Below are 27,339 nucleotides of genomic sequence, written 5' to 3'. Positions count from 1 at the left end.
GGTTGTCTCTGTTTTTGACAAGTCTGTGTAAAGTGTATATATTAATTTATTTGCATGACAAAGATATTTACAACATTGATACCCCTGGAGGTTTAACCTGATGTAAGAAGCACTCAGTCTGTCTATAACTATGTTGATGCCATTCACTGGATGTCAGCTGCCATGCCGAGGTCAGGTGTGTCCTCGAAGTGGACCTTGTAGTCGCCCTCCTGCTCCTCAAACACAATCACCTTATCAAGGAAAAAGGAAAAGTGGAAGTTAGAGATTAGATTGACTAGCTGATTTGCTCTTTTATTTGCCAGAGATGAGTTGAGAGTTGTGAAATCACTGACGTGTTCCTTACAAATGATCTACAGAGCACAGTTAGCCTAGCTTAGCATAAAATCTGTGCTAGCGAAAGATTAAACTTAATGTGTCTAGAATTTTTTTTAAAGCTTATTCATATCTCTACAAATTGTTTCTTATTTGTTTGTTTAGACAGTGGAATAAGCAACATGTAACTTTGTTTAGTGCATGTAAGAGGTTTTTGTTAGCAGACAAAGCTAGGCTTGCCCTTAAATGTCTAAATGTGAGACATTTGAAAGAAAATGTAAAGACCACAGACAAAGTTTTGGCTTTTTGGCTACAAATTTTGGCCTTTTGGCTTAGGCCATCTTGTTCTTTTGATCCAGAAGTTACACTTTTTTGGACAAGAGGGTGGAGCTGGAGAGGAGTGAGGTAAATTAGCAGATTATTCTACCACTAGTTCCATCTGCTTTTTAAAGTCATTGTAAATAATATGGATTTTATTTTGGCAAGCAATGAAAGGTGTTTAACAAAAATGTGTTTAAAAAAAAGAGCAGCAGACTCCTTTGTGAGTCTTTAGTCAGACTGATCTCTGAACCAAATATCTTTCGAGTTGCCCTGCATGTTACTTGACCGTCTCAAGGTCTAAACCTGAACATACCCATGTTCTTCATTGCTTGTTTAAATGTTAGTGGAACCAGAACTCTAAAAAGTACCATCTTGCTTTATTGTAGAGCTGTTAAAACTACAGTTTGAGACCATTATCTAACACATTAACTTCACATTTTTCATAGATGAGACATGGGTTTAAACTACAAAATTACAAAACATGGCAGCCTGATCACAATGCTCATGTCTTTGCTCCAAAATACATCCCCAGCGCAACATGTCAACGCCCACTGAGGACATGTTTTGGCTTCACTTTTTTACTGTGGGAGAAGATGGAGCCCCTTCGTTCATATTTATATACAATCAGTGGTCTACAGCAACACTGCATTGGCTTCACTAATGGGACTTCACCCACTTCTTAATTACCGGTATGGTACACTTACACACTCAGACCTAATCTCCTCATCTAACAGAGGGAAAATGAGACAATTTACAAACATGTCAAACCCCTCCTATATCCAAGGATTGTGCACAGCTGTACCTGATTTATTCCACTGTTGAGGAAGGGGCCAGGGAGGTAGAGGGCCTGCTGAGGGCCAATGGACCAGTAGCGACCAATATTCAGACCGTTGATAAACACAACACCTTTCTCCCAGCCCTGTAGGCACATTGAATTTTATTAGCAATGCAAAGTATTTTACATACAAAAGAAGAAATATAGTAGTTTTTCTTTCACTCACTGGTAGCTTAATAAACGTGTCACTTGGATAGCCGTATGCAAAAAGCCTCCCCATCAAAAATCCAGGGAAAGTGGGATTTTCAGGGAGAGTTTTCCAAGGTGCCTGATAGAGACTGAAATAAGGCATTCACTTCAGACACAATATAAGGGCAAAATGAACGTGATATTCAGAGCCTTGGATTCAATAAAGCATACAAACCTATCAATAAAGCTGGGTTTCATATCCAGGCTGTATATTGTAAAATCCTGCAAGGGGATATTGTTTAATAAAATGTCTCCCACAAGGCCTGCAAGAAGACAAATCAAAGTTTGTTTTTCATGAACTCTGGGTGCTGGAGTGGTTTATTAGCTGGAGTAGAAATGAACTGCGTATTGTCTGCCAATCACCTTTATGTTGTTTGTCAAGGTCTCTCCCCTGATGAACTCGTCCACAGTTTTCCACTAATAAACTCAAGGTTCGTCTTTCCTGCAGGGAGTGATTGCTTTTATATCTTTGACAAGTCTTACAGCTGACACATCAGCATCCATCACATCAGATTACTGTGAGTTAATGTTGCTTTATTGGACATTTCAACATCCAACATGATGCCCTACCTTACCATCAGGAACCGCCAGCTCGAGATGTTTCCGCTTGAATAGGCCAATGTAGTTTCTGTCCACAAACACCTATAAAAAGATGATGCTTTCAAACAAATCATATCATAGAGCATTATAAAGACTGCATCACTGAAACAAGATGTCAAAGTTGACTTTAGGTTTGCACACTTTACACACGATCATCTTCTCTACACAGCTTTTATGTGCTTCATGTCCTCGAGTGTCTCGCACAGTACGTAGTTTAGCCATCACGATGTGGGCCTGTGCCAATGTCACTCACATCCACATTTGTCGTGCTTCAAACACATCAACTGCGAAGACAAAATGTTCACTCGCTGCCTAACATATCCCACCCGCTGACAGGTGTCACTCTAGACAGATAATCAATGTCACTTCCCCAATCAGTGGTCATGATGTAACGGCTTATCAGTGAACATTAAAAATGAAATCCAAGAAAAATTTGAAACTGAACAAATCACATGATTAATAAAAGTATCCCAATAAGAATATACAAAAAAATTATCATTTTAAAAAAATATATTTGTATACAATTTCTTAAGAAAATATTCCCTCACCTCTTTTAAATCACAGACTAAGACCTTTTTATTTGCCACTGTCTTCCTATCTTAGCTCATTTTAACTAACTTTAAATGCAAATTGTATTTTTAACATATTTCTAATTTTCCTTTTCTGTTCTATTATATTTGTCATTTTAATTGTGTTCTTTTATGCTTGTCTAATGTTTCCAATGCTTTTAATGTTTTAATGTAAAGCACATTGAGTTGCCCTCGTGTATAAATGCGCTATACAAATAAAGTTGCCTTGCCTTGCCTTACTATAATACACTTTACACAAAATACACTATAGATTAGGGATGCAGGATATGGAATTTTTGAGTCAGTACTAATAACTGATAATAACCTGCTCCCGATGGCTGATATTGATAATAATATTGATAATTTTTTATATGTTTGTATTACAAAATGTGTTTTTATTTACACCTGGAGGTCAGAAAGGCTGCGATCTAGTGAGCAAAGATTTACTCTTTAAATACTCTGTATCAACTCTAACTGAAATCATTTTTGTTAACACACAAAAAGAACAGTTCTGACTGTTCAGTGGTTTCCCTCTGTCTCTCAAAACCAGAGCAATCCTGTTCATGCAATGATACCTTTTTCATGTTTAAGTCTTCATCCAGCCACTGGACCATCTGACTCAGCATACTCATAGGACTAACATCAGAAGTACATATGTGAGCGGTAAAACTCATGTCACTGACGTTGTGAATCAGACTGTGAATGTGAGTAGAGATCCCATCATACAGGGTAGGTAGGGATAAATCTGCAAAGTAGCAGTGACTAAGGATACTGTACCAATATGTTTTCAACTACAGAAAAAGTTGGTACATCAAGTGCTGTAAACTCAGTGATTTTATCACTAACTGCTTCTGCTTTGTGTTGTCTCTGATAAACCTTCTACAGTTCTCATTCAGCACATCATTCATTGTTTAACCAATGCTAATGCTAGCTGCTTTGTATTTCATTAATACATCTTTTTTGCAATGGCGGCCTTTCGGGTAACTTAAAAGATTTGTTGTGTTAAAACTCAAGGTCTTTTTTCCTCCTAATAGAATATTTGCAGCACATGTTTGGTATGTTGTGATCATGTCCTCCTCTAAATTACCCCCATACGGGAGATATATTTACTGTTTTGAGAGTTTGTTGCAGCTGTGCTTGTTCTTCTTTTATACGTAATGATTGATGACATAACACCACTTCCTGTGCGGGAGTGTAAAGGCTTATAAATTCGTAACTTTTATCTGTTATTTTTATCAGGTCAAACTGCAATATCAGAATAAGGAATTATAATCAAAATGCCTTGTATCAGGTTGATAACTGAATCAGCTCTATATTATCGACCTTACTATAAATACAATAAAATGAAATATGATTTAATAGAAGTTCAGATTTGAAACTTTGTGCAGGGTCACAAAATATGCAAACACCAAGTTGAGCTTTCTCAAAGGAGCTATTTTTTATGAAATAAAGAAACTTATTTACTAGAATGTCAAAATGTTCTTTTAAGTTTAGTTTCTGCAGGTACAAAATGGTCAGGGATTAAAATATCTGAAATAAGTTCATAATAATTGCATAGATAAGAGTCCACATTGCATAAATGCAGAGTGAAGGAGACCAGGCCTGTACCATGATAACTCACCATTGCTCGGTCTCTGACGTTGTCTCCAGACTTCAGCAGTCCTCCGCTGTTGATGGTGGTCTCATACAGAGTGTACCCATAGGTCTGCCCGTTTCTGTTGTTCACGGGTAGATTCTCCATGCTCACAGGCTTTGACGACTTGAATGGCTGGAAAAAAAAGTGTTTATTAAATATATACTTTATAAAGTATATACAATTTATATATTTGACCCTCTTGGTTAAACAATGTGAACCTTCTCTTCACACATACAGATGACAGATAATCTTACATAAAACATACTCCCTCAGTGAAGCTCAGAGCGTCCCATAAGGACAAGTGCTGGTACATGATGGCTGGTTCATAACTCTCCCTGTAATGTAGAGCCGGCATGTCAGGGAAACTCTCTCCTCCTGCACACAAGAACAAATAAACGGTAATGTGGGACATACATGAACAAAAGATGTGACAAAATAAGCTAATTACACGCAGGGGAACTTTACTTATTTCAACAGCTTATAAAAAAAAACGGATAAAAATGCAGATGAATATGATATGATTAAAAACTATAACTTTCAAATTAAAAGATAACAAACCCTATCTATCTATCTATCTATCTATCTATCTATCTATCTATCTATCTATCTATCTATCTATCTATCTATCTATCTATCTATCTATCTATCTATCTATCTATCTATCTATCTATCTATATATATATTTATTAATTTATTAATTTATTAATTTATTTATAGGATCCTCATTAGTTATTGCTGCAATAACAACTATTTCCCATGGAGTTTATACAAAACAAGACACAGAATGACACTGCATGTCAACTGTACACCTTTTGGCTAAAAGATAAAAAAAACTATATGCAGCTGAGCAAAACTTTGTACAAGTAGCCTACTTAGATGGAAACACAGATGTTGTGGGTCAAATAACATAACTAAGAAAGTGTTACAGAGTATAATTGTATGGTATTTAATTTAATATATGAATGTTATCTACAAGCTGTCGTCTTTGATGAAATTCTTGTACTGTACACCTTTTTGTTTGCTGCTGTAACTCCATGAATTTCCCCATTGTGGGACGAATAAAGGAGTATCTTATCTTATAGGGTATAAAAAATACTGACATTTAATTTATTTGCCGATGACCCTGATTTATTTTGCTCAGCTTTACATCAGCTTTTGGAGGTGGTCACTACAGATAAGACTAAATTATGAAACCGTTTGACTTAAATGATCATTAAATACAAATTAAAAAAAAGGTGGGGTGGTTCAAAAAACTTAAAGAAATGCAGATGTTCCAATAATGTTGAGGAAATTATGACTCTGTGTGAAATTTGACCTGAACATCTGCTGGAAACCCCAAACTAGATTTCTTGGACCAAGTTATGAAGAAATATTACCCAGCTGTGTTACATGCTTGATTCTGATTGGTCAAAACCTGTAACAATGGCATGCAGGTGAGCTAGCCCGGTCTTGTGTTTTCCATGCATGAGGATCAGTGCCTTCCTTCTTATCTTTGTCCCCTTTTCTTAGGTTTACCCTTCAGACCAGCGCTGGCTTTTGCCTTCATTCATACATCCACTGGACTGGTCAAATGTATTATTTTATGTATAGTTATTGAAAAGTGGATACAGGGTAGGATATTATATGTTCAAATTTAAACTTTTGTGACATGCACAGTTTGTTTTGTGTTGCATTCAGCAGCTTTAGGATTGGTTTTCTTATCATTTACTGTCATTTATAGATGTATCTACTATTAATTTATTAACATGTTCAAAATAAAAATAGCAACCAAATCCACCACAAGCAGAGATACACTTTCTATAAAATATATATAAATGAATGATATGTGGGCTCATAAATCGGTGCAGTAAGTGTCATACAGCGGATGATGGACGATGGTAATGGAGAAGATCAGGTGTTACATTGTGACAGAGTCTGAGTCTGAGTGAAGGCCCTGTGGTGGAGCTCCTTCTTGCAGAGTGGGTGTACCAGATACTTTTGATGACGGTCAAGTTTTTAACTTACTGTTATATCGAGAAAGCAAATCCCTCAGGAGATGATACTTTGGTGTATACTCTCCAGCCTCAGACAAAGGAGCATCATAATCTGGAAAACAATTCAATGCACCAGAGATGAACTATCATGTGCTGCCACCTGCTGGCTCTTAGAGTCAATGCTGAACATCCACTTTTCTCCAGCTCTGATGTGGCAGTGCTTTCTCGTTATGATAAAAATCTTTATAAATTTGCATGAAAGACTCAGCTGCTTTGTTTATGACACGTACCATAGCTGGAGACCAAAGCTCTGTACGAAGGATCAGCCAGCGCTCCACTCATGAAGCCAAAACTGGAGCCTCCGTGGAACATGTAAAGGTTCACAGACATGCCTCTCCTCAGAATTTCTCTCACTGTGGACACCATATCTGAAAGGATGATCAACACTTTAACTTTAAACAACTCTAAAGAGCTCATACAAACCTATGATAGGCTGTTTGACCCTTTTTATCGGGGCTGCAGGGACTCATTCAAAACACCTAACTTTCATATTTAAATTTATATTTCCATTGTTGGCGTGCAGCTGGCGGTTTTATGCAAAAAAGTAGCTGGAAAATATATAAAGGCATTCCATCAACCCAGTGAGAAAGACAGGGTTTGTTTAATGCACCTATAACTCACTGGAATTGGATCTTGAAAATGAGATACAGAATAAAACATATGAAATGACTCATCGGTATTTCTTGAGTAAATCTGTAGATTTTAGTTTTAAAAATCGCTTAAAAAGCGGAGGCGGGGGTCAAAAGGTCTCAAACATCATATTGTAGCATATTTCCATTAAATTTTCTGAGAAACAGTATTTGTATAAAATATGAATTTTGATCATAACGAATTTGTAATATGTGGTTGTGAACAAAATGTTAAATAACTTAACTTAACTTAATAATAATAATAATAATAATATTAATAATAATAATAATAATAACTTTATTTATATAGCACCTTTAAAAACACATGTTTACAAAGTGCTTTGACAAACAAAGCGTGGTTCAATAGCAGAGTAAACAGTATTGCCAGACAGGGAGGAGAAAATCATCAATTGATCATTGCAAAACAAAATGCAATGCAAGAGGTTAAAGGGAATACACGTCAATTAAACAGTGTGGAGTGGTGTGACAATGGACCAGTAAATCATTGTTGAGAGGTTTTTCAGGGTAAATAGATCAAAAAAAAATAAATAAATAAAAATGAATAAAAATTGAGAAGTAAATAAAAACATTAAAAGGGCAATAAAAGAGGTTTTCAGAGTAAAAGGACGATAAGTGTAGAACCAATCAAATCAACTAACACATTAATGGTCTCTTGTGGGTTAAACTAATAAATAAAATACAAATATTCTGTTCCATTCTCAAAGGGATTATTTAATGGTAAAAAGTATATAAAAATATGTTGATTATATATTTTGGGGGATTCTTATCAATCTGATATGTAAATGCCTTCACTCATTATGTTCTTTCCGGCTCACTTTATTTTGAAGGCCTCTTCTTCATGTGACTGAATTTCACTGTAAAGATGTTAATTTGTTATGTTTGATGTAATGATTGAACTGTATGGCTCTTCCTGTAATGTAAGTGTGCTTGCAGACAGTTTCTGAACTCTCAAGTCCCAACCAGCTTGTGGAATAGCTCATGCTGATGAAATCAGTTTGTAGCTCCCTGTCCACCTCATTATGTTTGAATGCAGAGCTTTTGCATTTCAAGGTTTCATTGGTAACAGTGAATGATGAAAATAACATTTGCCTCAGTTAAGTAGACCCATCAAATTAATAACTAAATAGACAGGTGTTAATTTGTTCTGTAAAACCACAGATGAAAAAGAATAAAAGCTCCCTTACCTTCTGGAGGGAGCACATGGTGCAGCTCACCCCACACGTCATACCAGCCGGTCCAGTAGTCCATCACCATGGTGGGGTTGTTGGGCTGACAATCAATGTAGAAAAAAATATATGAAACACATTCTGAGTGACAGACAGTTCATTAATAGAAAAGGTAAATACACACCTGGAGAGCAGTCAAATCTTGGATATCTCTCTGATTCAGCTTCTGCAGCTTCACTGATCTGATCGCTACAAGATGCAAGAACACACTGGTAAGCTTTGTGTGTGTTTGTGTGTTTGTGTGTTTGTGTGTTTGTGTGTGTGTGTGTGTGTGTGTGTGTGTGTGTGTGTGTGTGTGTGTGTGTGTGTGTGTGTGTGTGTGTTTGTTTGTTTGTTTTAACGTGCTGTACCTCCATCCACACCCCCTGACTTTAATGTGTTGTGGTTGTCTGATGTGAACAGGAGCTCACTGATCCCCCTGGACTGTAAAGCCTTTCAAAATAAAGCAGATTGTATGAGCAGTGAAATATAGTAAATCATTTTTTGAACAGGTATTTTCTGATGGAGGCTTCAGCTGGCACCCTCACCTCTTTAATGAAAAGCATGTAACCCTCATCTTTTGCATAAGTTCCGTACTCGTTTTCCACCTGCACTGCGATGATGGGACCTCCTTTCTTAAACTAACGAACACAAACAAATAATTCAGTATTTGATGTTAACTAAAACAAACTGCTGCTACAAAAATCACTGGTCTTTGGTTTTAGTCACATACCTGTAGTGGAACCACTTTTGGAATAAGTTTGTCAAAGAAAGTATTGACAGCCTCAGTGAAGCCTGGATGAGTCGTCCTCAGTCTCATGCTGCTGTCTCTGAGGAGCCAGCTGCAAAGATGCAAAATGAGACAAAAGGTCTTCACTAAAGAATCTACAAAAACAGTTGAGTTGAGTTTAGTCCAGTTAAGGTCAGTTTGGTTTTAGATTGGTTAGGTTAAGTTATGTTTCTGTTTTGATTTGAGGTTGTGTTTAGTTAACCTCCATATGAAATTGGTCTGGTTAAGTAGAGTTAAGTATAATTTTAGTAAGATTTAGTCAAGGAAAGTTTAGTATTGTTTAATTTAGTTTAGTTAGATTAATTGATAGTTTAGTGTACTTAAATTGTTAATTATTCAGTTTAGTCAGGAAAGGTTTACTTTTGTTAGTTTTTCTTTAGTCCCAGTTTTTAGCTTGTAATCCAAACGCAGTTGCTTCTCAAGTTGCTTGTTGGCCTAGGAGTCTTAGCCGGAAGTTATTTATCCCTAACCACTGGCTACATTAGAAATAGAGAAGCTGTACATTATTTCCTGTCACCACCAGAAAATAGCTAATGGATTTTGCCAAAGACTGTGGTTACTGTAAAAGGAAAAAGTCTACAAGTATTACAATAAACAGAATTATTGGTTCACTCTCAGAGAGGCACCTGTTCATTAGTGTCTAGTGAGTCTCAGTTTCAGTGTTAATTCATCTAAATTAAAATCTGGTATTTCTTAGAAGACTGCCAGATAGAAGTAGTTCGGTTTTCTCACTTCAAGTCTAATTGAGACTCAAGCTGCATTTTGTTATCAACCTGTGACAAACTTATGGCACAGTAATTCAGGTGAGTAGTTTAAAAATTGCAAACCTTGGAAGTCCTCCGAGGTCCAGCTCAGATGAAATGTAGGGTCCTGGACGTAAAATCACCCAAAGACCCAATTCGGCAGCAAGATTTATGAAGGCTCTGAAACACAGACAGAGAAGACTCAATAAAGCAGTAAGGTTTCAAGAGTAAAGCCCCGTATCTAGCTGGGGTTTTTTTGGACTGTTAAATGTGCTTGGCATCACCAGCAGCAGACTGAGGTGTCTCATTGTTTTTCATCCATTCATCACTGCTGTGTTGTTTATTGCTCACTAAGTTGCTGTTGTTTAGGAGACATTGCTGTCGTCAGGTGGGACCTCTCTGCCTCAAGCTTCTCCCCTGAGCACTGAGGGAGTACATGTTGAGGAGAAAGAGAGAGTATTTCCAACACACCTGAGAGTAATGTTGTCAGAGCAACCTGAGGGGTGATGTAAGGTGTTCTCATTGTTATATAATTTAAGTTGGATATTTGGTTTGATGAGAGCATTGCCTGCATGCAATAACCCAGCAGGTACAAAATTTCATACAGAATTATGGAAATCTCTCTCGCTCTTTGTTTCTGTGATCCACATACTTTGAATTTGCTCAATAACAAATTCAACCTGATCACATAAATACCACTGAGTCATTTCAAAGGTTTAGTCGGTGGTTTTAATGACGTGGCTCCTACATTTTCAATTACTTGTATTTGATTGATAAATATATTTACAATGGTGTTTATTCCTGCAACCTTATAATATTTACATTTTCCTAGTATGAAGCATATATATAGCCAGCAATCTACTTATTTTATTGATACTCTGACACCCTTTTACTTATCTTTATTTCGTCTATTCTGTTGACTGTGATTCTGCACAAGAGCTGATTCTGACTTTTGTTTGCTTTGTTTGGATCAATTTAGCTGCCAACTACTTCTAATTAATAGAGTAATTATTCTGTCCAAAATCGCAGAAACCAACATTTCAAACCAAAAAAATGTTTAATTTAATGTCATGAACAAATCAAGAAGGTGTTTTCACACAAATTATCATCATTTGTAAGATGTGTGCACTCATATTAGCAACACACTATGTTGTGATCATATCTGACTTGACTTTGTAATCAGGCAAAGAAGGACTAAGATGACTTCTTACTCTAAATCCAGCTGTGTGTGGAAGTTGAAGACTCCTCTCTCCGGCTGGTGAAGGCTCCATGGCACAAACCTGCAAATATTCAATACGTTTTCTGTTAGTATTTAACACCAGAAGAGTCTTTGGAAACAAAACACATATGTGTTTCCTTACGTAGTGAGAGTGTTGAGCCCGCATGCCTTCATCTTCATCAGCCGGTCCCTCCAGTAGGCCCTCGGCATGCGGAAATAGTGGACAGATCCCCCCAAGATTCGGAAAGGTTCTCCCTCCAAGATGAACTGAGACGAGTTGGCACTCAGGCCAAATTTCCTGCTCAGTCTGCGTCCCCCTGCTGGCATGCTGGAACAAGAATTGTAGTTATCACATTATGCAGCACACTGGGTATTGTGCCTGAATGGACCACATGATGTGCCTGACAGGAATTTGCAGTATTGTGTAGGCAAACACAACCACAACAGGGCATGGATATATTTGAATCAACAGGCATGATGGAGTTCAACAGATAAGCCCTTCAATTTTATATTTTATAAATAGATTTTTTTTCTTTATATATTTTCTTTTAAACTCATAACACTGTATTTTTTCTCCTTAACACCTTAGAATTAAAAAAAAAAACTATTCATACTCAACTGTAATGTACAGTCGACTTTGCACTTTTGAGTAACTCTACCTAATGTAATAAAATAAGAGTAACTTGGCATATCTAAAGATGCTTAAGCCATTGAAATTTGTGACAACCTGTATTAAGTACAACACACACACTGTATCTCTGTCCCTATAGAGAATTGCAGCATTATGGAGGTCATAGTATGCTATAATACGCTGCTACAATCAGGGCAGGTTGCAAAACAGCTCAAACTGTACTGATATTAAAGAATAGCATTGAGAAACTTTACTTACCCAAGATATTTGTACATAATGAGGCCAACAATGCACAGGCTGAAAAGTGCATATTTCCTTTTGTGCACATTTCTAATCCTCAGGACAACCATTGATGGGATGTGACTGAGTTTCCCTCCAGTAACAGACTCTCCAGTGGAGTTGAGTTTTCAGCAGCATCTGAGCTCAGCTGAACGTGTGTTACTGCTGTTAGTAACGCACCGCCTCGTGGGAGTGACCCTGCAGAGCCATGGAGACCTCACACACCTCATTAACAGGGTTTGTGTGTGTGTGTGTAGGTGTGTGTGTGTGTGTGTGTGTGTGTGTGTGTGTGTGTGTGTGTGTGTGCGCGTGTGTGCATGTGTGTGTGCCTTCTCTGGATGTTGCAAAGCATTGTTGTCCTTTGGTTGAGGATGACAAATTAACTACACTAACTATAATTGTTTGTATATATATATATATATATATATATATATATATATATATATATATATATATATATATATATATTATTGGTTATAGAGTCTGACCACTGCAGGAAGAAAAGCCCTGCGATATCTCTCCGTGAGACACCGCGGGTGAAGAAGAATTGAACATTTTACAAAATGACAAACTCTCAATGAGGATGGTAAACACAGATTACAATCAATTACATTTCAATCAACAAGAAGGGATTCATGTAAGGAAAACAAAACAAAATATTGTAACACAACAAATAACGTGCATCAGGGCTATTGAGTGAGTCAGGCATCCAAAAACAATATAAAGCAGAGCAGAGGCACAAAAAGAGGAAATGAAGGTTCAGCATAGCAAATTAGCTGATTGATCAGTCTGTATATAGAAAACAGTCTGGGACAAAGGGACGTTTCATTTCAAATTTCTTTACATGTTTTGGCTGTTATAATAGTGGGGAAAAGATAGGAAAATATATATACATATAATATACACATACACACATATACATACAAATATACACATGAATACATATATGACATAGAGTGGTCTAGACTTGCTATGTTTGTAAAAGCGTCTTGAGATAACGTTTGTTGTGATTTGGCACTATACAAATAAAGATTGGTTGATGATTGATTGATATACACATTTCGAATTAAAATAATATATTATGAGCTATGTCTAAACATATCTTGCTTGCAATTTTTCTTGTCCAAAGTTTCATCAGGGTCGAAAAAAAAGAAGTTAAAATCCTTTATAAAACCAGGAAAGGAGGGAGGGGCTCTTTTCATGTCCCTGACCTGATCCTGTCAGATAAATACTCTCTGTAAATATACATGTAAATATACAATGCAACAATTCTCCAAGCAGAATTCCATATTTCTGTTTTCTTTTAATATTTAACTACCATTTTTTAATGTAAAAACTACCTCTGCTACTCACCACTGCACTTTTATCATATTATTTTAGCCTATACATATTAGTCATGCCTATTTGTTGATCTTTTGTATTTATAGCTGATGTTATTGTTATTATATTTTATTTGTATGTCTTATTCTTATGCCTTGTACAAAGAGAGCACAGTTTACAAAGTCAAATTCCTTGGGTGTTCAAGCATACCTGGCCAATAAAGCTGCTTCTGATTCTGATTCTGACGTCTTCCTTCATAAAGGACTACATGTCCCCCAACAAAGAAGAAGAAGAAGACTACATGTCCCATTTGCCTCGGGAGTCGGAGCTTGCGCAATTTGTTTTCCACGGCCCTGGCTGCTGCTAGAATCTGTTTGGTGTTGTTGTCACATTAAGGGGGGCATAAGAAAGAACTGACGAAGTTATTTTAACCCTGAGCCTGTCGCATGAGGTAAGAAAGATATCTCGATGAACTATGAGCCCTGTCTCTGACTTCACACGGTTTTTTAAAGTGTTGTCTTTGTGGAAAACATGACAGTTGAATTAGTTGTTGAGCGTCAACGTCTGGCTAGCAACACAGACAGGCAAGCTAACAGAGCTGTGAACAAACCTACTGAAGTCAAAGACCATGACACCAGAGACATCCTGAGGACCGCAGTGAATACACACTCAGGGTTTTTATACATCAGACTGTCTGTAGGCCAGAGAGAGCTAGCTAACATCACTGAATGTTAGCTATCACATATCTGAGCTAACATACTGAGTCAGCTCGCTAACGTGAACTTACATGAGCACAGAGACACACTGGTTGTTTATCAGCTTCACATTGTTACTAAAACTACATTAGTAATAGACAGTTAGTAAATGTCAAGTTACTATAGTATAATGTTACCTTATTGACATATTAATGGTGTTTTTATAAGTAAATCAGCAGCATTTACTGAGCAGACGTGACCTGTGCGTTCATGTTGTTGTGAGGTTAGCTGACCAGGGGCGTGTCCACACTTTGTAATGGGGTGGCTGAATAACTGGGGACTGAATGCAGGGGGGCATGGATGAATAGCATTTATTTATAAATACTCAAACTTCTGACATTGAAGTATCTCAAAGTGTTATATTCCTGTATATTGTTTCTTTATTTATTTTTTATTTAGCTTTTCAATTATACATATATACACCATAACAAACAAACAAATGAGACAAAAAAGACAAATAAATAAACATTTAGAGAAAAGAAAACAGGATAAGTAACATATACAAACAAGTGCTCTTTAAATAAAAGTAAGCTGATAGAAAAAATAAATAAAACACATTGGCACAGTTACATGATGTTTTTTAATTCAGAATTAATTATTCAGAATTAAATAATTTGGAATTAAAGTATTCTCCTTTGTGTTGACATGGAAATAATAATTCCGAATTGAGGTTTACATGGAAGACAGGTTTAATCGTCTTGATTCAATTCCGCTTAAAGTCCGGGGGTTGTGAAGGGTTCTGATTGGACAGGGGCGGGCGTGACATATTTACATGTTTACTGGAAGAAAACAGACTCCAGTTCCTGCTTCTTTCATTTTCGGTTACAGCATGGAAGACCACACAATAAGGACAACTTTCACTTTGATTTTGATTATAGTTTTGAATAAGCAGCTCGACACAAACATACTGCTTCACTTTCGTCAGCTGAGGAGGAGAAAAGAGATAGACGACCGGAGAAGGGAGGCGGAAGACCGTACTTTGGCGAATCAAAGCCGGTTAGTGCAACAGCTGCTCTACCTCAGCCTGGAATATGTGCCCGCCAGCGCAGAATATGTGCGTCATCGCGACAGGACAAGGGAACGAGCACGCGCAGAACGACCAGAATTAATCTAAAGCGGAATGAACGTAAACATGATCGAGGAGTTATTCAATTCGGATTTAAAATCAGAATAAACCAGCCACTTACTTCGGATTTAAGTATAATTTGGAATGGTCATTTTCATTCTGTGTTTACAAGGTCATTTTTAATCTTTTTAAAGAGGATTTAATTTTAATTCTGAATTAAAGAGGTATTAAAATTCTCAGGTAAACGTAGCCATTGTTCGTTAACAACTCAAATGATGCCCCACTGCAACAACAGCCATAATTTCATCAACATATATGTGTATTTTAATATTTTAATATCTTTAGTCCTTTTTAAAAAAGAACTGCATCTACTGCCCCTTTAATACAAATATTTTTGTTTTTCCTTCTTTCCTTATTTTTTCTAAAGTGAGGCAGCACATGTACAGACCTTCACAACAACATTTTACAAGGCAAAGACAGCAACATAGCACTTTAGTCCACTATATTACATATTGTTTCTTTATAAGGTAACACAACATCATAGACATATTCAAATCTTCAAAGTTTGAGTATGTTTCAAGCACTCCACAGATAGATGTTTGCCAAAGTCATAATTTGATTTAATAAACAATTGCAGGGAAAACTCCTGCATAATGTTTAAGCATCAAAATTACCTTCATTTAAATCACTGAGGATGGTTAGTGTGCAGAAGTTTACTTACATTTGTTGATATCCCTCCTACGCACATTTGAATAATCGATTAACAATTTAAAAAACGAATAGTTCATGTAACTTTATCTCATCTTTAGATGTTTTTTTATTTTATTTACTAGCGTCTGGTTGTAATGTGGCACAGCCTTCATACAGTGGTTGTAGGGCATCTGAAAGCTACTAGCTTGTGTGCCCTTTTATGACAAAAGACTTCCACAATAATATAATAACATTCAAACAACATGAGAAATCACAAGGGCCAGTAAAATGGGTGCGGCTCTGTGAAATTCAGAACTGGAGAAAAATTAGGTTAAGTGCAAACTTTGACAAATAGTTAGCAGTGACTATCAAATAGAATTTTGTCTTGAAATGTCCATCCCTACTGTGCACCTTTTTTGTAGAATAAAGTGTGAAGTATTTCTCCATGATTTAAAGAGATAAAAAAATAAAATTCTACATTTAGATATTAAGAGAGCTACTAACAGCTTGTTGCAAATAGTTTATATTAATGTAGTCCTGGCTCTGACAAGGCAATTAGCCAATCATAGTTTAGGAGTTTAGGGCGGTGTCAGAAGTGGCCAATCAGATTTCAAGAGGGGGGCCATGCCAGCTCTGTCAGTAACAGCTTTTGCTCTGTAAGACCATATTTTGACACATTTCATGAAGTCAGAGAAGAGTCTGTGTTTGATATTATAAACTATTTACAATTCTTTAATATAACATTGTTGTCACAGTATTATGTCAAGGTTAAAGAACAACTTGTTGAACAACAGCAACTATGATAGAGCGAATTGACAAAGCACAAATTAGCATCACCATTACATCATCCGTAGTTAATGTGGAAGCGTGAGAAGATATTTTTATGAAACAGATAAACTTACATCAAATGTTATTCAGCACAAAATGGCTCAAAAACATCCCAAGTCTGGAAAAGGATGCCTTTAAAGCAGTTTTACTTAAATGATCATCCCATCAGGAGTAACTTATAGTTCATTTCAATAATGCTCTACTTTATGTGATACTTCAAATTTTGATTCTATTGAGTGGATTTTGACAAAAGTGCTAAACCTCAACATCAAATATCACAGTGTTTATTACACAACTCAGGATTATTTTTGTATAAATATTGTCAAATATACTAAAACTATTGCTTAAAGCTGACAGAAGTTAGGCAGCCAGCTTTTTAAAGATGTTTCAAGAGGGTTAAGAGCAGTGATCTCAGACCTGCTGTTTTCCTCACATGCATTAATTATTCAAACCACAGTTGCTGCTGATCGCACCAATCTTTTTTATTTGTCCAAGTGAGCCCTCCCACTGTAAACTGTTGTTTAAAATCATCTTTGACATACATTTTCAATTATATCCATATTCTTAGACCCTGTGGGTGGCCGGAGAGTAACATTATACTAAGAAGAAAATGCATTTCAGATTTTAATACACCCTCAAAAACGTATCTCCCAGCATCTCAAAGTGACTCTTGTGCTGTTGGATATCATCTTAATCTCAAAGGCTCTCATACATTTCCAGAAAGGTTTCCACTGCTGCTTGCTGTCCTCACTCTTTGTTTCCTTTTCTCTGCTTTGTGTCGATGCAGGTTACTTGGTGAGCCCCTCCCTGCCATGAGAGCTGACCACCAGGTCCCCAGTCCCCCCTCCTTCTGCAGTTGATGGATCTGCAGTTGGTCCAGAGATGACAGACAGCGTCAGGGCCTTCCTCCGCAATGTTGCGACGGTCAGTGCAGACACACACACCTCAGCTCTGTATCAAAGGACAAGGGTGTGGTTAAGTGAAGATTCACAGATTCAGACAGTACACTCTAGCGTTATCCTGAAAAGATAAACCTGTATTGAATTTATTGGTAATAACACTGCAATCTTGTGTATGTTAATCAAAAAAACAGTCAGGATGTAACCTGAACTGACGGGGTCGAACACAAGTAAGGTCATACTTAAAAATCACATTCCCAGATCCATGAATGTTTGGTGTCTAAATGAGAAATATTAACAAAAGAATCCCCTCAAAGTTTCAGTGTTTTGTGGGATTCAGTTCTGGACAAATGAGGACAGTTGAACCACATTTTCTACTCATGACCTTGAACTTTATCTTTGTGTACCATCAGCTTGAGAGTGAGCCAGCTGATCCACAGAAGAGTCCAAAGATAATGTTTGTTTTTTGGCAAAATCACAGTTTTCTTTTGTGTTATCCGATTTAGGGTGTGTCTCTGCAACCTACATATAGACAGCAAGACTTTATTGACTTTTTCTGCAAAAAAAACAAATTTTCTGATGTTAAGTTTTATAAAAAAAAAAAAAAGAACTGATAAATAATACATGAATAAACCGAAGCAAGTTGTACCGTATAATGTAAATCACGTTTCTGTGTCTGTTAGTGTGATTGGCTGATAGGGGAGAAGGCATTAGAAACAGCCTTTTGATGAGTAGTAATAATAACAATAATAACTTTATATATATAGCACCTTTAAAAACAAATGTTTACAAAGTGTTTTGACAAACAAAGTGTAGTTCAATAACAGAGTAAACAATTTGACAGACAGGGAGGAGAAAAATTTGATCAATGCAAAACAAAATGCAACGCAAGAGGTTAAAGGGAATACACGTCAATTAAACAGTATGGAGTGGTGTGACAATGGACCAGTAAATCAGTGTTGAGAGGTTTTTCAGGATAAATAGATAAATCAATAAAAATGGAGAAGTAAATAAAAACATTAAAAGGGCAATAAAATGGGTTTTCAGAGTAAAAGGACAACATCACATCGGGAAATTAGAAAAAAGTGCAAAGGATGAAATAGGAACATTAAAATAATAAAAGAAAAAAATAAAATAAATTAAAACAGTAAAGAATCAAACAAAATAATCAAAGAAAAATTTAAGACAATGAATTAGTTGGATAAAAACTAAAATTAATAATAAAATAGAAGTAAAAGCGGTTAGAAAGATAAAGTCACATAAAAGCTAGTCTGTAGAAATGGGTTTTAAGAAGAGACTTTTAAAAAAAGTGGCATTTATTATTCTGTATTTTTTATTAAAATCGTTTGGGCTCTATGTCATACATCATAGGGTATACAGTGTGAATCTTTATCTAAAGATCTTCCATCTTTAGATCAACTGTCAGCTTGATAAAAACATAATTTCAGCACAACATCCCGTCATCACTCCATTATCCACCTCTGATGGGATGGAGGCTTCTACCTTAACATAAATAATACAGATGTTGCTGGTTTTATTTTTAGATGGCCTGGCAGAGAAGGGATGACGATGCAGTGTGTGTGGGGGGGGAGGCTTCCCTAAACAGCCTCTGTGCTGGCATGGCGGTAAACCTGTCAGATAGTTTGCCTGACTCAAGAAGAGAATCAGTTCTATGTGGTCAGCATGCTCTGCAGGAGGGTTTTCCTGTTAAGCATGAAGATAAATATTGCTACTATGATATTTTTGAATATTGTCCTCAAACACTAATTATACACCACTTTGTGTACAGAACCAGAAAACTCTAAAATATTTACTATCATATATCTGTATTGGCCCGATTCTAGTGTCAACACACATTTATTCAGACATTTCTTTGCTCCTTAAAGAATTCAATTTGAAGTTAAAAACAAACTCTCACTCTTGGTTCTTTAGGGGATCAAGGACTCCATATTGGGGATTGGAACAATCTCCAAGCTGGATGCCCGCATCCAGCAGAAAAGGGAAGAGCAGCGGAGGAGACGGGCCAGCGGGGCCCTGGCACAGAGACGGGCACAGAGTGAGGAGCGCAAACCGGACAAGTAGGCCACAAAGACAGCTGCAGATTTTGAATGAAGTGAATTAATTCCCTCGCTTGCACAGAGTCAGATATGCTCAAAGATGATATTTTATTCATCAAATTCATCGGCAGTTCTTCTCATACACAGCAAAAGTTGTATGAACTTCAATACTCCTAGATAGCATGTTTTATGTTGTGCACTAGTTCCCTTAAGCTACAAGGAGCAAATTGCTAAGCTTAAGAGATCTAAATTAAAATCCTAGCATGAAGGATTTCAAACAGTCTGAAAGTAACTGCTGACCTCAGGTCAACAAAATCCCCTTAGTGTGTTGTTGTGACTGAAAACTTTTCTGTCTTACCATGACGGTGTTATACATGACTGTAACCTTATGATAGAGTGAATCACAAAGTGTTGTTTTAAGAAGTCTTACATAAACACAGCTCTGATATAACTCCTTATTTATGAGGAACGAAAGCAGAATATATATTATTGAGTACATCAGTGTTTCCTAATCCCATCAGAGCAGTTTGAACCACATCCGTGAGTTTGTCTGACTTTGTTTAAGTTAGAATATGAATACTGAAGTGAAACTAAACTGTTCTTCTTGTATTCAACCTTAATGGGGATTCTTCTGGGGTTTTTTTGTCTCTCAGTGATCCCAAAGTAGCCAGCAGGATTTTTCAGTGCTGTGCCTGGAATGGAGGAGTGTTCTGGGTAAGATATTTTACCCATCATTTTCACTTTCTGCTGATCAATATATTTAACTCTAATACTTTTTTTCCACAGCTTTATCAGCCCACATGAGTCTAAATATTTACCTGTAACACACAATGTGATGCCTCTCTCTATCACCTTTTATGTGACATGCTGTTTCCATACATTCAGAGAAAATAAGTGCGTGTCGTGCCCATATTTAATGATACAACTGCAGTGAACCACTTAGCGTATCTCCTGCCGGGCTGCCATCAAAGCTTTCAGCCACTCACAGTGGACAGCCTCAGAAGAGACTCGAGCTTCACTCGGGGTTTAGGAGTGGTTTAGCAGACGTTGCTGACACTCATCAATACTATGGTAAACAAACTGTGGTTGCACCACTGCCTGGATTAAGCTGGCTCTACGTCCATCACTCTGGGTTCCATCCTGATGTTTTGCTTTCGATTCTGGGTTTGGTGTGTTGTTGAATTACCTTTAAATGTACAACCAAATATAAGTATTTATATACCATTGCAGGCTTTATCGTGTTTTCAGTTTTGAGGGTTTTAAGTATCCTTTAATGTCCTTGTTTGGAGACCCTGTTCTGTTATCAAACATGATTTGAGGAATAACTTTATCCTATCATTTTTTGTCTCCAGCTCAGTCTGTTTCTCTTCTACCGGGTGTTTATCCCCCTGCTGCAGACACTCACAGCAAGAATCATTGGTATGTACGGCTGCTTTCAAAACTGGTTTCCTGGTTTATGAAAGCCACAGTCAGTCAACAAGTTGTTTTTGCTGCAGGTGACCCCTCCCTCCACGGCAGTGTGTGGTCCTGGTTAGAGTTCATCCTGACCTCTGTCTTCAGCGCTCTCTGGGTTCTCCCTCTATTTGTCCTCAGCAAGATAGTCAATGCCATCTGGTTCCAGGTGAGGCCCTGCTCTGCCAGTCTGACATTGTGATCCCATCACACTACCTGTCATGTTAGATTAAAAAAGATAAGAGAGTCCTTTACTCGTCCCACAATATCTTACAACATATATATACATCTACATCTATATATACATTGTTGGTTATAGAGTCTGACCACTGCAGGAAGAAAAGACCTGCGATATCTCTCCGTGAGACACTGCGGGTGAAGAAGTCTGTCACTGAACGAGCTACTTAGTGTTGTTATGGTCTCCTGGAGGGGGTGTGACGTGTTGTCCATCAGAGAAGATAGCTTTGCTATCATCCTCCTGCAGCCACCACCTCCACAGGGTCCAGCGGGTTGCCCAGTTGTCCTAAAAGTTGTCCTAGTCAGGCACCTTAAAGGCCGGTTGTGACCAGAGTTGTTGGGATGATCATAAATACCTCTGACACTAGGGATGGGTACCTTTCACATTTGAACCGATATGGTACCGATATGGTACCTGGGAATCGGTACTGGTACTCAAAGTTACCAATTTTCTGTACTTTTGTGTGTTTATGTGGTAATACATTTTAATTTGTTTAATAATAAAATCTCAATTTTTTTAAATTTAACATTTATTTCATTCAACATGAAATGAACAGAAGCAAGATTATATAGGTGATTAGATATATTAGCTGACACGTGCTTGTGGCGTCTAATTGCTCTTTCGGGTGTTTATCAATGAACACATGTGAATGCCTGTGGACGGGGAAAAGTCAGTTCTCTGTCTCTTTACAATAACAGAACACACAACTTACTTGTTGGGCATTCACACACACAGGAACGGTTATAAACAGGGCAGGTAGTCGGAGCAAGAGAGTCCGTCTCTACTTACTCTTCCTGCAGCTCTGCCTTGCGGTGAGTTCAGGCGCCCGTCAGCTGCAGGCTCCGTTTAGCGCACTGCTGCGCAGATGCAGAGAGCAGAGACGTCCACCCGATCAGTCTCAAACTTTATTACACGGCCAAAGTATGGAAAATTGCCTTTTCTTCCACTTCCTCACAGTCACAAGGATGCGTTTAGGTACTGAAACATGGTACTGTTTGATTTTCCGTGAATCGGTACTCGGTAGTACCGACGGAATTCGGTCCAATAAAAGTACAGAATTCGGTACCCATCCCTGATCCCTGATACTGCCTTAAATGTGGGATCTCCTATTGAAAAGTCTGCTGGTATATCAACAGATTTAATGCTACAGTTCTGCTCTGTACTTTGTGGACTGTGTTATAATAGCAGTTCTATGTGACTTGCAGTCTAAGGCTGTATCACGGATCAAATTGGTAATAGGGTTAGGGCTAAATACAGCTGAATTCAGCTACGGGCTGCAACATCAGACTGCTGAAGCTCGTAAAGCCAGCCCTGCCTCTCCTGTAGGCTGTAAGTTCAGAGCATGCTGCCCTGTAAAATGGTTTAAACTGACCCTTTATCACAAAGAAGAAGATACAGATCAGTTTTATTGAGCAGTGAGTTAAAAGTTGCAGCAAGGCACTTGACTCTTGTGACTTCAACTTCTTTACTATAAAATCTTGCTGATATGAAAAAGCTGATCAGTGCCCTGCAGGCAGGGGAACATGTATGTGTTGCGTTATCAAATAGTTCTCAAACAAAGTGGTTTTCTGACGACTTAGTACAGTAGTACTCTGACATTAAGTTTTATGTGGTTTAGTTGACCCCCTCTGCAGCACCTGATTGCCTAGCCTCCGTGTTAGTTCTTTAGCTGGTTTGGCCGAATTGTCCTAGATCCTCTGTGGGTAATACACTTACTGTGACACTTACCTCATACAACCCCACTTAAAAAAAAACCACAAACTATCCCTTTAAGCAAGTCACAGCTGAAGGATTTATTCCGGTAAAGCACACAGCAGCGTACACATAAGTGTTTAGGTTTGATGTAGGTTGTTTGAAAGCTATTGCAGACTTTTCACAGTGTTGAAAGGGTCATGATGGGAGGAGTGAAGATGTATAATAATGTTGTTGTCCATCTGTTTACATGCTGGTTTGATCTCATATTACAATCATAAAGCAAACAAGTGTTGTGCTCCAAATCCTAATGTTTATATAGTTTGTTTTTGTGTGTTATGACACTGAGTGATGTTCCCCATTGCAGGATATAGCTGACCTCGCGTTTGAAGTGTCTGGATGTAAAGCCCAGCCGTTCCCCAGTGTCAGTAAGATCATCGCAGACATGCTCTTTAACCTCCTCCTCCAGGCGCTCTTCCTTATTCAGGTTGGTTACGTGGCCTGGGTCTTGAGTTTTATTTACTAAGACATTTCCATTTTCTGTGTTTTCTGTATCAGTGCCCCATAGTCATGTTGTAGTTCTTACACCAGGTACTGCTCACATATGACGTTTCAGCCAAACAGTTGAAGTGCCGTTCATTATCAATGTGCAATGCCTGATTTCCTTCCCAAAAAACATTAGTTATTCTCTTTTCTGGAAGCTAAAGCAAATGAAACAGAGCACACACACTTCTCCCTCTCTCAGTGCAGTCAATGAATGTAATTGTCTGGTGCATCTTCGTGATCCTGCAGGGTATGATTGTTAGCCTCTTCCCCATCGATGCCATTGGACAGATGGTCAGCCTCCTCCACATGTCTCTGCTCTACTCTCTGTACTGCTTTGAGTATCGCTGGTTTAATAATGGTGAGGCATTCATGTTACATCCTGCAATATAACTAATGTCTTTATTTGTGAGTCTCATCTGGATTGAACAGAGAACTCAAACATTACGCTCGCTGTTTAATGTTTCTTTTAGGCATTGAGATGCACCAGCGGCTGTCCAACATTGAGAGGAACTGGCCCTATTATTTTGGCTTTGGTTTACCCATGGCTCTGCTGACTGCCCTGCCCTCCTCATACATCATCAGGTAAGACAACTAGTTCTAGATTAATGGAGGAAATGACTGAAAGGTGTTTTGATATTGAAAATAATCAGTAGCTGCAGGTACATTTTTTGAATCCAAGACAGTATATATATATATGTATATATATATATACATATATATATATATATATATATATATATATATATATATATATATATAGCACCTCTCTAGAACAGGCATCAGAAAGTGCTTCACAATAAGAATAAAAAGCAACAAGCAAGACATAGCAAGAATTACATTGAAGTAGAAAGAATACATAAACACAACATACATAAAAACAGACAGGTGAATCAAATGCTTGTCTAAATAAATAGGTTTTCAACTGCTTTTTAATAATGACCACAGTGTCCACAGCTCTCAGTTCTGGAGGAAGACTTCCACAGTTTTGGAGCAACAACCTCAAAAGCACAGTCACCCTTAGTTTTTAATCTGGTGTGAGGGACAGCTAGCAAACCCTGATTAAAGGACCTCAGAGTCCTGCTGAAGTTTTATGACTTCAGCAGTTCTCTGATATATGCTGGAGCCTGACCATGTATTGCTTTAAACACCATCACAAGAGTTTTAAACTGGATTCGGAACTTAATGGGGAGCCAATGCGAAGACTTAAATATGGGTGTGACATGGGACCTTCTGGATGATTTTGTGAGGAGCTTAGCTGCAGCGTTTTGGACCACTTGTAGGCGGTTCAAAGACGTGCTGCTAAGACAATTGAACAAAGAATTACAATAGTTTAAACGAGATGAAACAAAAGCATGAACAATCATCTCAAGCTCAACTTTGGACACAATGGGCCTTAGTTTTGAAATATTTCTTAATGATATTTATTATCATCGATAATACTTGAGACTTTGTGACCTTCTGTACTTTTCTAGTTTCACACTTTTTAATACTTTTTAACACGAGTATTAATAATTAGGGTTTTGATCTTATATGAAACTTGTATTCAACATTTCAGATGAAGTGTTTCTCAATACATTAATATCCCCTATCAAAAAATGTTCCCAGAAAGTACATAATCACTTTGTATTCAATCACTACTCTGTCCATTAACATTGTCAGAGTTTGGGAAGCATGTTCGATACTGTATTACAGAATCCCTAACTAAGATTTCTGGAGAAGCATACCTCGATAGACTGATATCCTCTCTTAACTGTGGCTCCCTGTGGAGACAGGCACACAGGATTCTTGCTTTACACATGTGCAGAACTGCTCAGGACCACATTTCAGTATGAAGCAATATTTGACAGAACACCAGTTTGAAGAGCAACATATTGTAAAATTTATATGTTGTAAAAGCGTATGACTCTGTTGCCTTGTCTGCCAAACTTTACTTCGATCATTGACAATAACACAGTGGTGCATTAGGAGCAAACACATATTCCAGGGTTTGAATGAGACCCAAAAAATAAACAGAATAAGAGATTTGGAAAAACTATTTTCAAAGAGTAACATCAAAGTATCAGCTTTTTAATCTTGGCTTAAATTGTTAAACATGCATGACTCACGCAGTATCGCTTTGATGTCATGTCCAGCCTTCTGGGCCCCCCAACAGGAAAATCATAGTGAACTGTCACCCCAGGAAAACTGCATGACAGAGATCCTGAAATATTCTAGACATTTCTCTCAGTGCATGTCTGAAACAGTATGTAAGTTTTTATTTGTTCTCCCCTATCTAGTGGCTGCTTGTTCTCCATCCTCTTCCCTCTCTTCATCATCAGCGCCAATGAGGCCAAGACCCCAACAAGGCTGTAGTGAGTGATATCAACACAACAACTGTTTTAAAGTTGAGTGTCTTGTAATGCAGAGTAACTTATCACGATTGTGTTTCCTGCTCCTCCAGCCACTTCCAGCTGCGTCTCTTCTCGCTGGTCGTGATGATCAGCAACAAACTTTTCCACAAGACGGTCCACCTTCAGTCTTCGCTGACGACGTCCACTTCTTCAGAGCGACTCTCTTCCCCTCACACCTCCCCCACGCGCCAGAGACCCCTGCCCACCCAGTGATGATCCCCTGATGGAAAGAAGACAGGACAGCAGATGATGAAGAGAGGTTTCACTCGGTGTGATTCCTCGTGATGAAGATGATGTGCAGTTTAGGAGAAAGGGTTTACATGTTTTTATCTCCTCTCTAGCCCTTTGGTTACTCATTCATAGACACGTTTTCAGTGTGACACAAAACTCGACTGCCCTGTGCCTCACACTCAAAACACGTTATATACTCAGCTTTTCTTGTTTTCTTTTGTGAATTTCTTTCTTTTTTTTTGTATAATGTGCCATTTGAGTGACTCTCCTTTTAATAAATGACAGCACAAGAACTCATGTAGTGTTAATATGTTGAAGCTAACTTGTGACTCAAGAAGAATTTTTTAACTTTGAAGGGTTTGCAATGAGAAGCAAAGCACAGTGTTGTTTTCTTGATGTTGCAAGTTGCATTTCTTCCTTACAGATTGAAGGCTGTCTTGCACATGGATATGTTTCTCTGTCAAATAACGGTGTCCCAGGAGCTCCAGAAGTAACTTTGTGTAATAAAAAAGGGAGGTTTTTATCCTGTAAGAGCTTTTTTTTTTAATACAGTAAGCTTCTGCTGCTCGTAGAAACTGAAACCAAATAACAAAGTCACTCTTTTTGTGTTGGCTGGAGAAGTTGCTTGGTGTCTCGTCTCGTGCTCACTCTCACCCCACTATTAAAAACCACGAGGTGACACCAGCAAGGTAAAGCTGCCCAAGTGTTTAAAGTCAAAGAAAGTAGGTGAGATAACACTGCCAAACTGCTGCTTCTGTGTCTGTTTTTTTCCACTCAAGCCACTACAGCTCTGAGATACAGGAGAGTCTCATATTAAGACTTTTTATCTTAGCAAATCAACCATGACCTGCTTGCTGTAATTTCCCCAGAGGGCTGAAGCAGATCTAACTGGTCCCCACGGATCACCCACTGTTTGTTTTTTGTGCTGTTTTTAATGTAAATACATCCTGAAAGATAAAAGAGGAGCCCCCAATTACACAGATACTCACCTTCCTCTCTCTCTCTCTCATCACAGCAACTCACGGTCATGGGGGAACAGACCACATCTTTGAAACAGTGTGCAATCATTGTAAAAGAAGAGCATAGTGTTTGTTCAGACTGATATTTGTGAGGTTTTTGTAAAAGTAATACATCTAATTTCAATAAAATTGGTCAGTATTCAA

The 27,339-nt window shown here is 37.8% G+C and overlaps 2 protein-coding genes across 3 annotated transcripts; one reads left to right on the top strand and one right to left on the bottom strand.

Annotated features, from left to right (window-relative positions):
- Positions 1-28: 28 nt before the first annotated feature.
- Positions 29-14,288, bottom strand: LOC117812639 (beta-galactosidase-1-like protein 2). 2 transcript variants are annotated; one of them, XM_034683537.1, is made up of 20 exons: positions 14,225-14,288; positions 11,992-12,210; positions 11,245-11,430; positions 11,095-11,163; positions 9,968-10,063; positions 9,084-9,192; positions 8,899-8,991; positions 8,722-8,803; positions 8,496-8,560; positions 8,330-8,414; positions 6,726-6,863; positions 6,467-6,547; positions 4,728-4,837; positions 4,448-4,594; positions 2,228-2,299; positions 2,021-2,099; positions 1,833-1,920; positions 1,635-1,746; positions 1,436-1,552; positions 29-230 (listed from the first exon to the last, which is right to left on the bottom strand). In XM_034683537.1, exons 2-20 carry the CDS (start codon positions 12,081-12,083, stop codon positions 144-146), a joined length of 1,908 nt encoding a protein of 635 aa, XP_034539428.1. In that variant the 5' UTR covers positions 12,084-12,210; positions 14,225-14,288; the 3' UTR covers positions 29-143. The 2 variants fall into 2 exon arrangements, with proteins under 2 accessions (XP_034539428.1, XP_034539427.1); XM_034683536.1 differs by lacking the exon at positions 14,225-14,288 and having other exon boundaries at positions 11,992-12,303.
- ei24 (EI24 autophagy associated transmembrane protein) lies at positions 13,624-27,339 on the top strand. Its single transcript, XM_034683538.1, has 11 exons — positions 13,624-13,783; positions 17,459-17,595; positions 19,503-19,648; positions 20,281-20,341; positions 20,980-21,046; positions 21,124-21,248; positions 23,377-23,496; positions 23,802-23,913; positions 24,026-24,137; positions 25,832-25,906; positions 25,996-27,339. Exons 2-11 carry the CDS (start codon positions 17,554-17,556, stop codon positions 26,156-26,158), a joined length of 1,023 nt encoding a protein of 340 aa, XP_034539429.1. The 5' UTR covers positions 13,624-13,783; positions 17,459-17,553; the 3' UTR covers positions 26,159-27,339.

Source organism: Notolabrus celidotus, chromosome 5 (assembly GCF_009762535.1).
Source record: "Notolabrus celidotus isolate fNotCel1 chromosome 5, fNotCel1.pri, whole genome shotgun sequence".
In the NCBI taxonomy this organism is placed as follows: domain Eukaryota; kingdom Metazoa; phylum Chordata; class Actinopteri; order Labriformes; family Labridae; genus Notolabrus; species Notolabrus celidotus.
This window is presented reverse-complemented; position numbering and strand designations above follow the sequence as displayed.

Coding starts and splice junctions, on each gene's coding strand:
- ei24 (XM_034683538.1), top strand. CDS start 17,554: ATGACAGACAGCGTCAGGGCCTTCCTCCGCAATGTTGCGACG. Junction 19,649..20,280: donor GAGGAGCGCAAACCGGACAA/GTAGGCCACAAA, acceptor TTTGTCTCTCAG/TGATCCCAAAGTAGCCAGCA. Junction 23,497..23,801: donor AGGCGCTCTTCCTTATTCAG/GTTGGTTACGTG, acceptor GTGATCCTGCAG/GGTATGATTGTTAGCCTCTT.
- LOC117812639 (XM_034683537.1), bottom strand. CDS start 12,083: ATGGTTGTCCTGAGGATTAGAAATGTGCACAAAAGGAAATATGCACTT. Junction 8,992..9,083: donor CAAAAGTGGTTCCACTACAG/GTATGTGACTAA, acceptor TGTGTTCGTTAG/TTTAAGAAAGGAGGTCCCAT. Junction 231..1,435: donor TCAACAGTGGAATAAATCAG/GTACAGCTGTGC, acceptor TTCCTTGATAAG/GTGATTGTGTTTGAGGAGCA.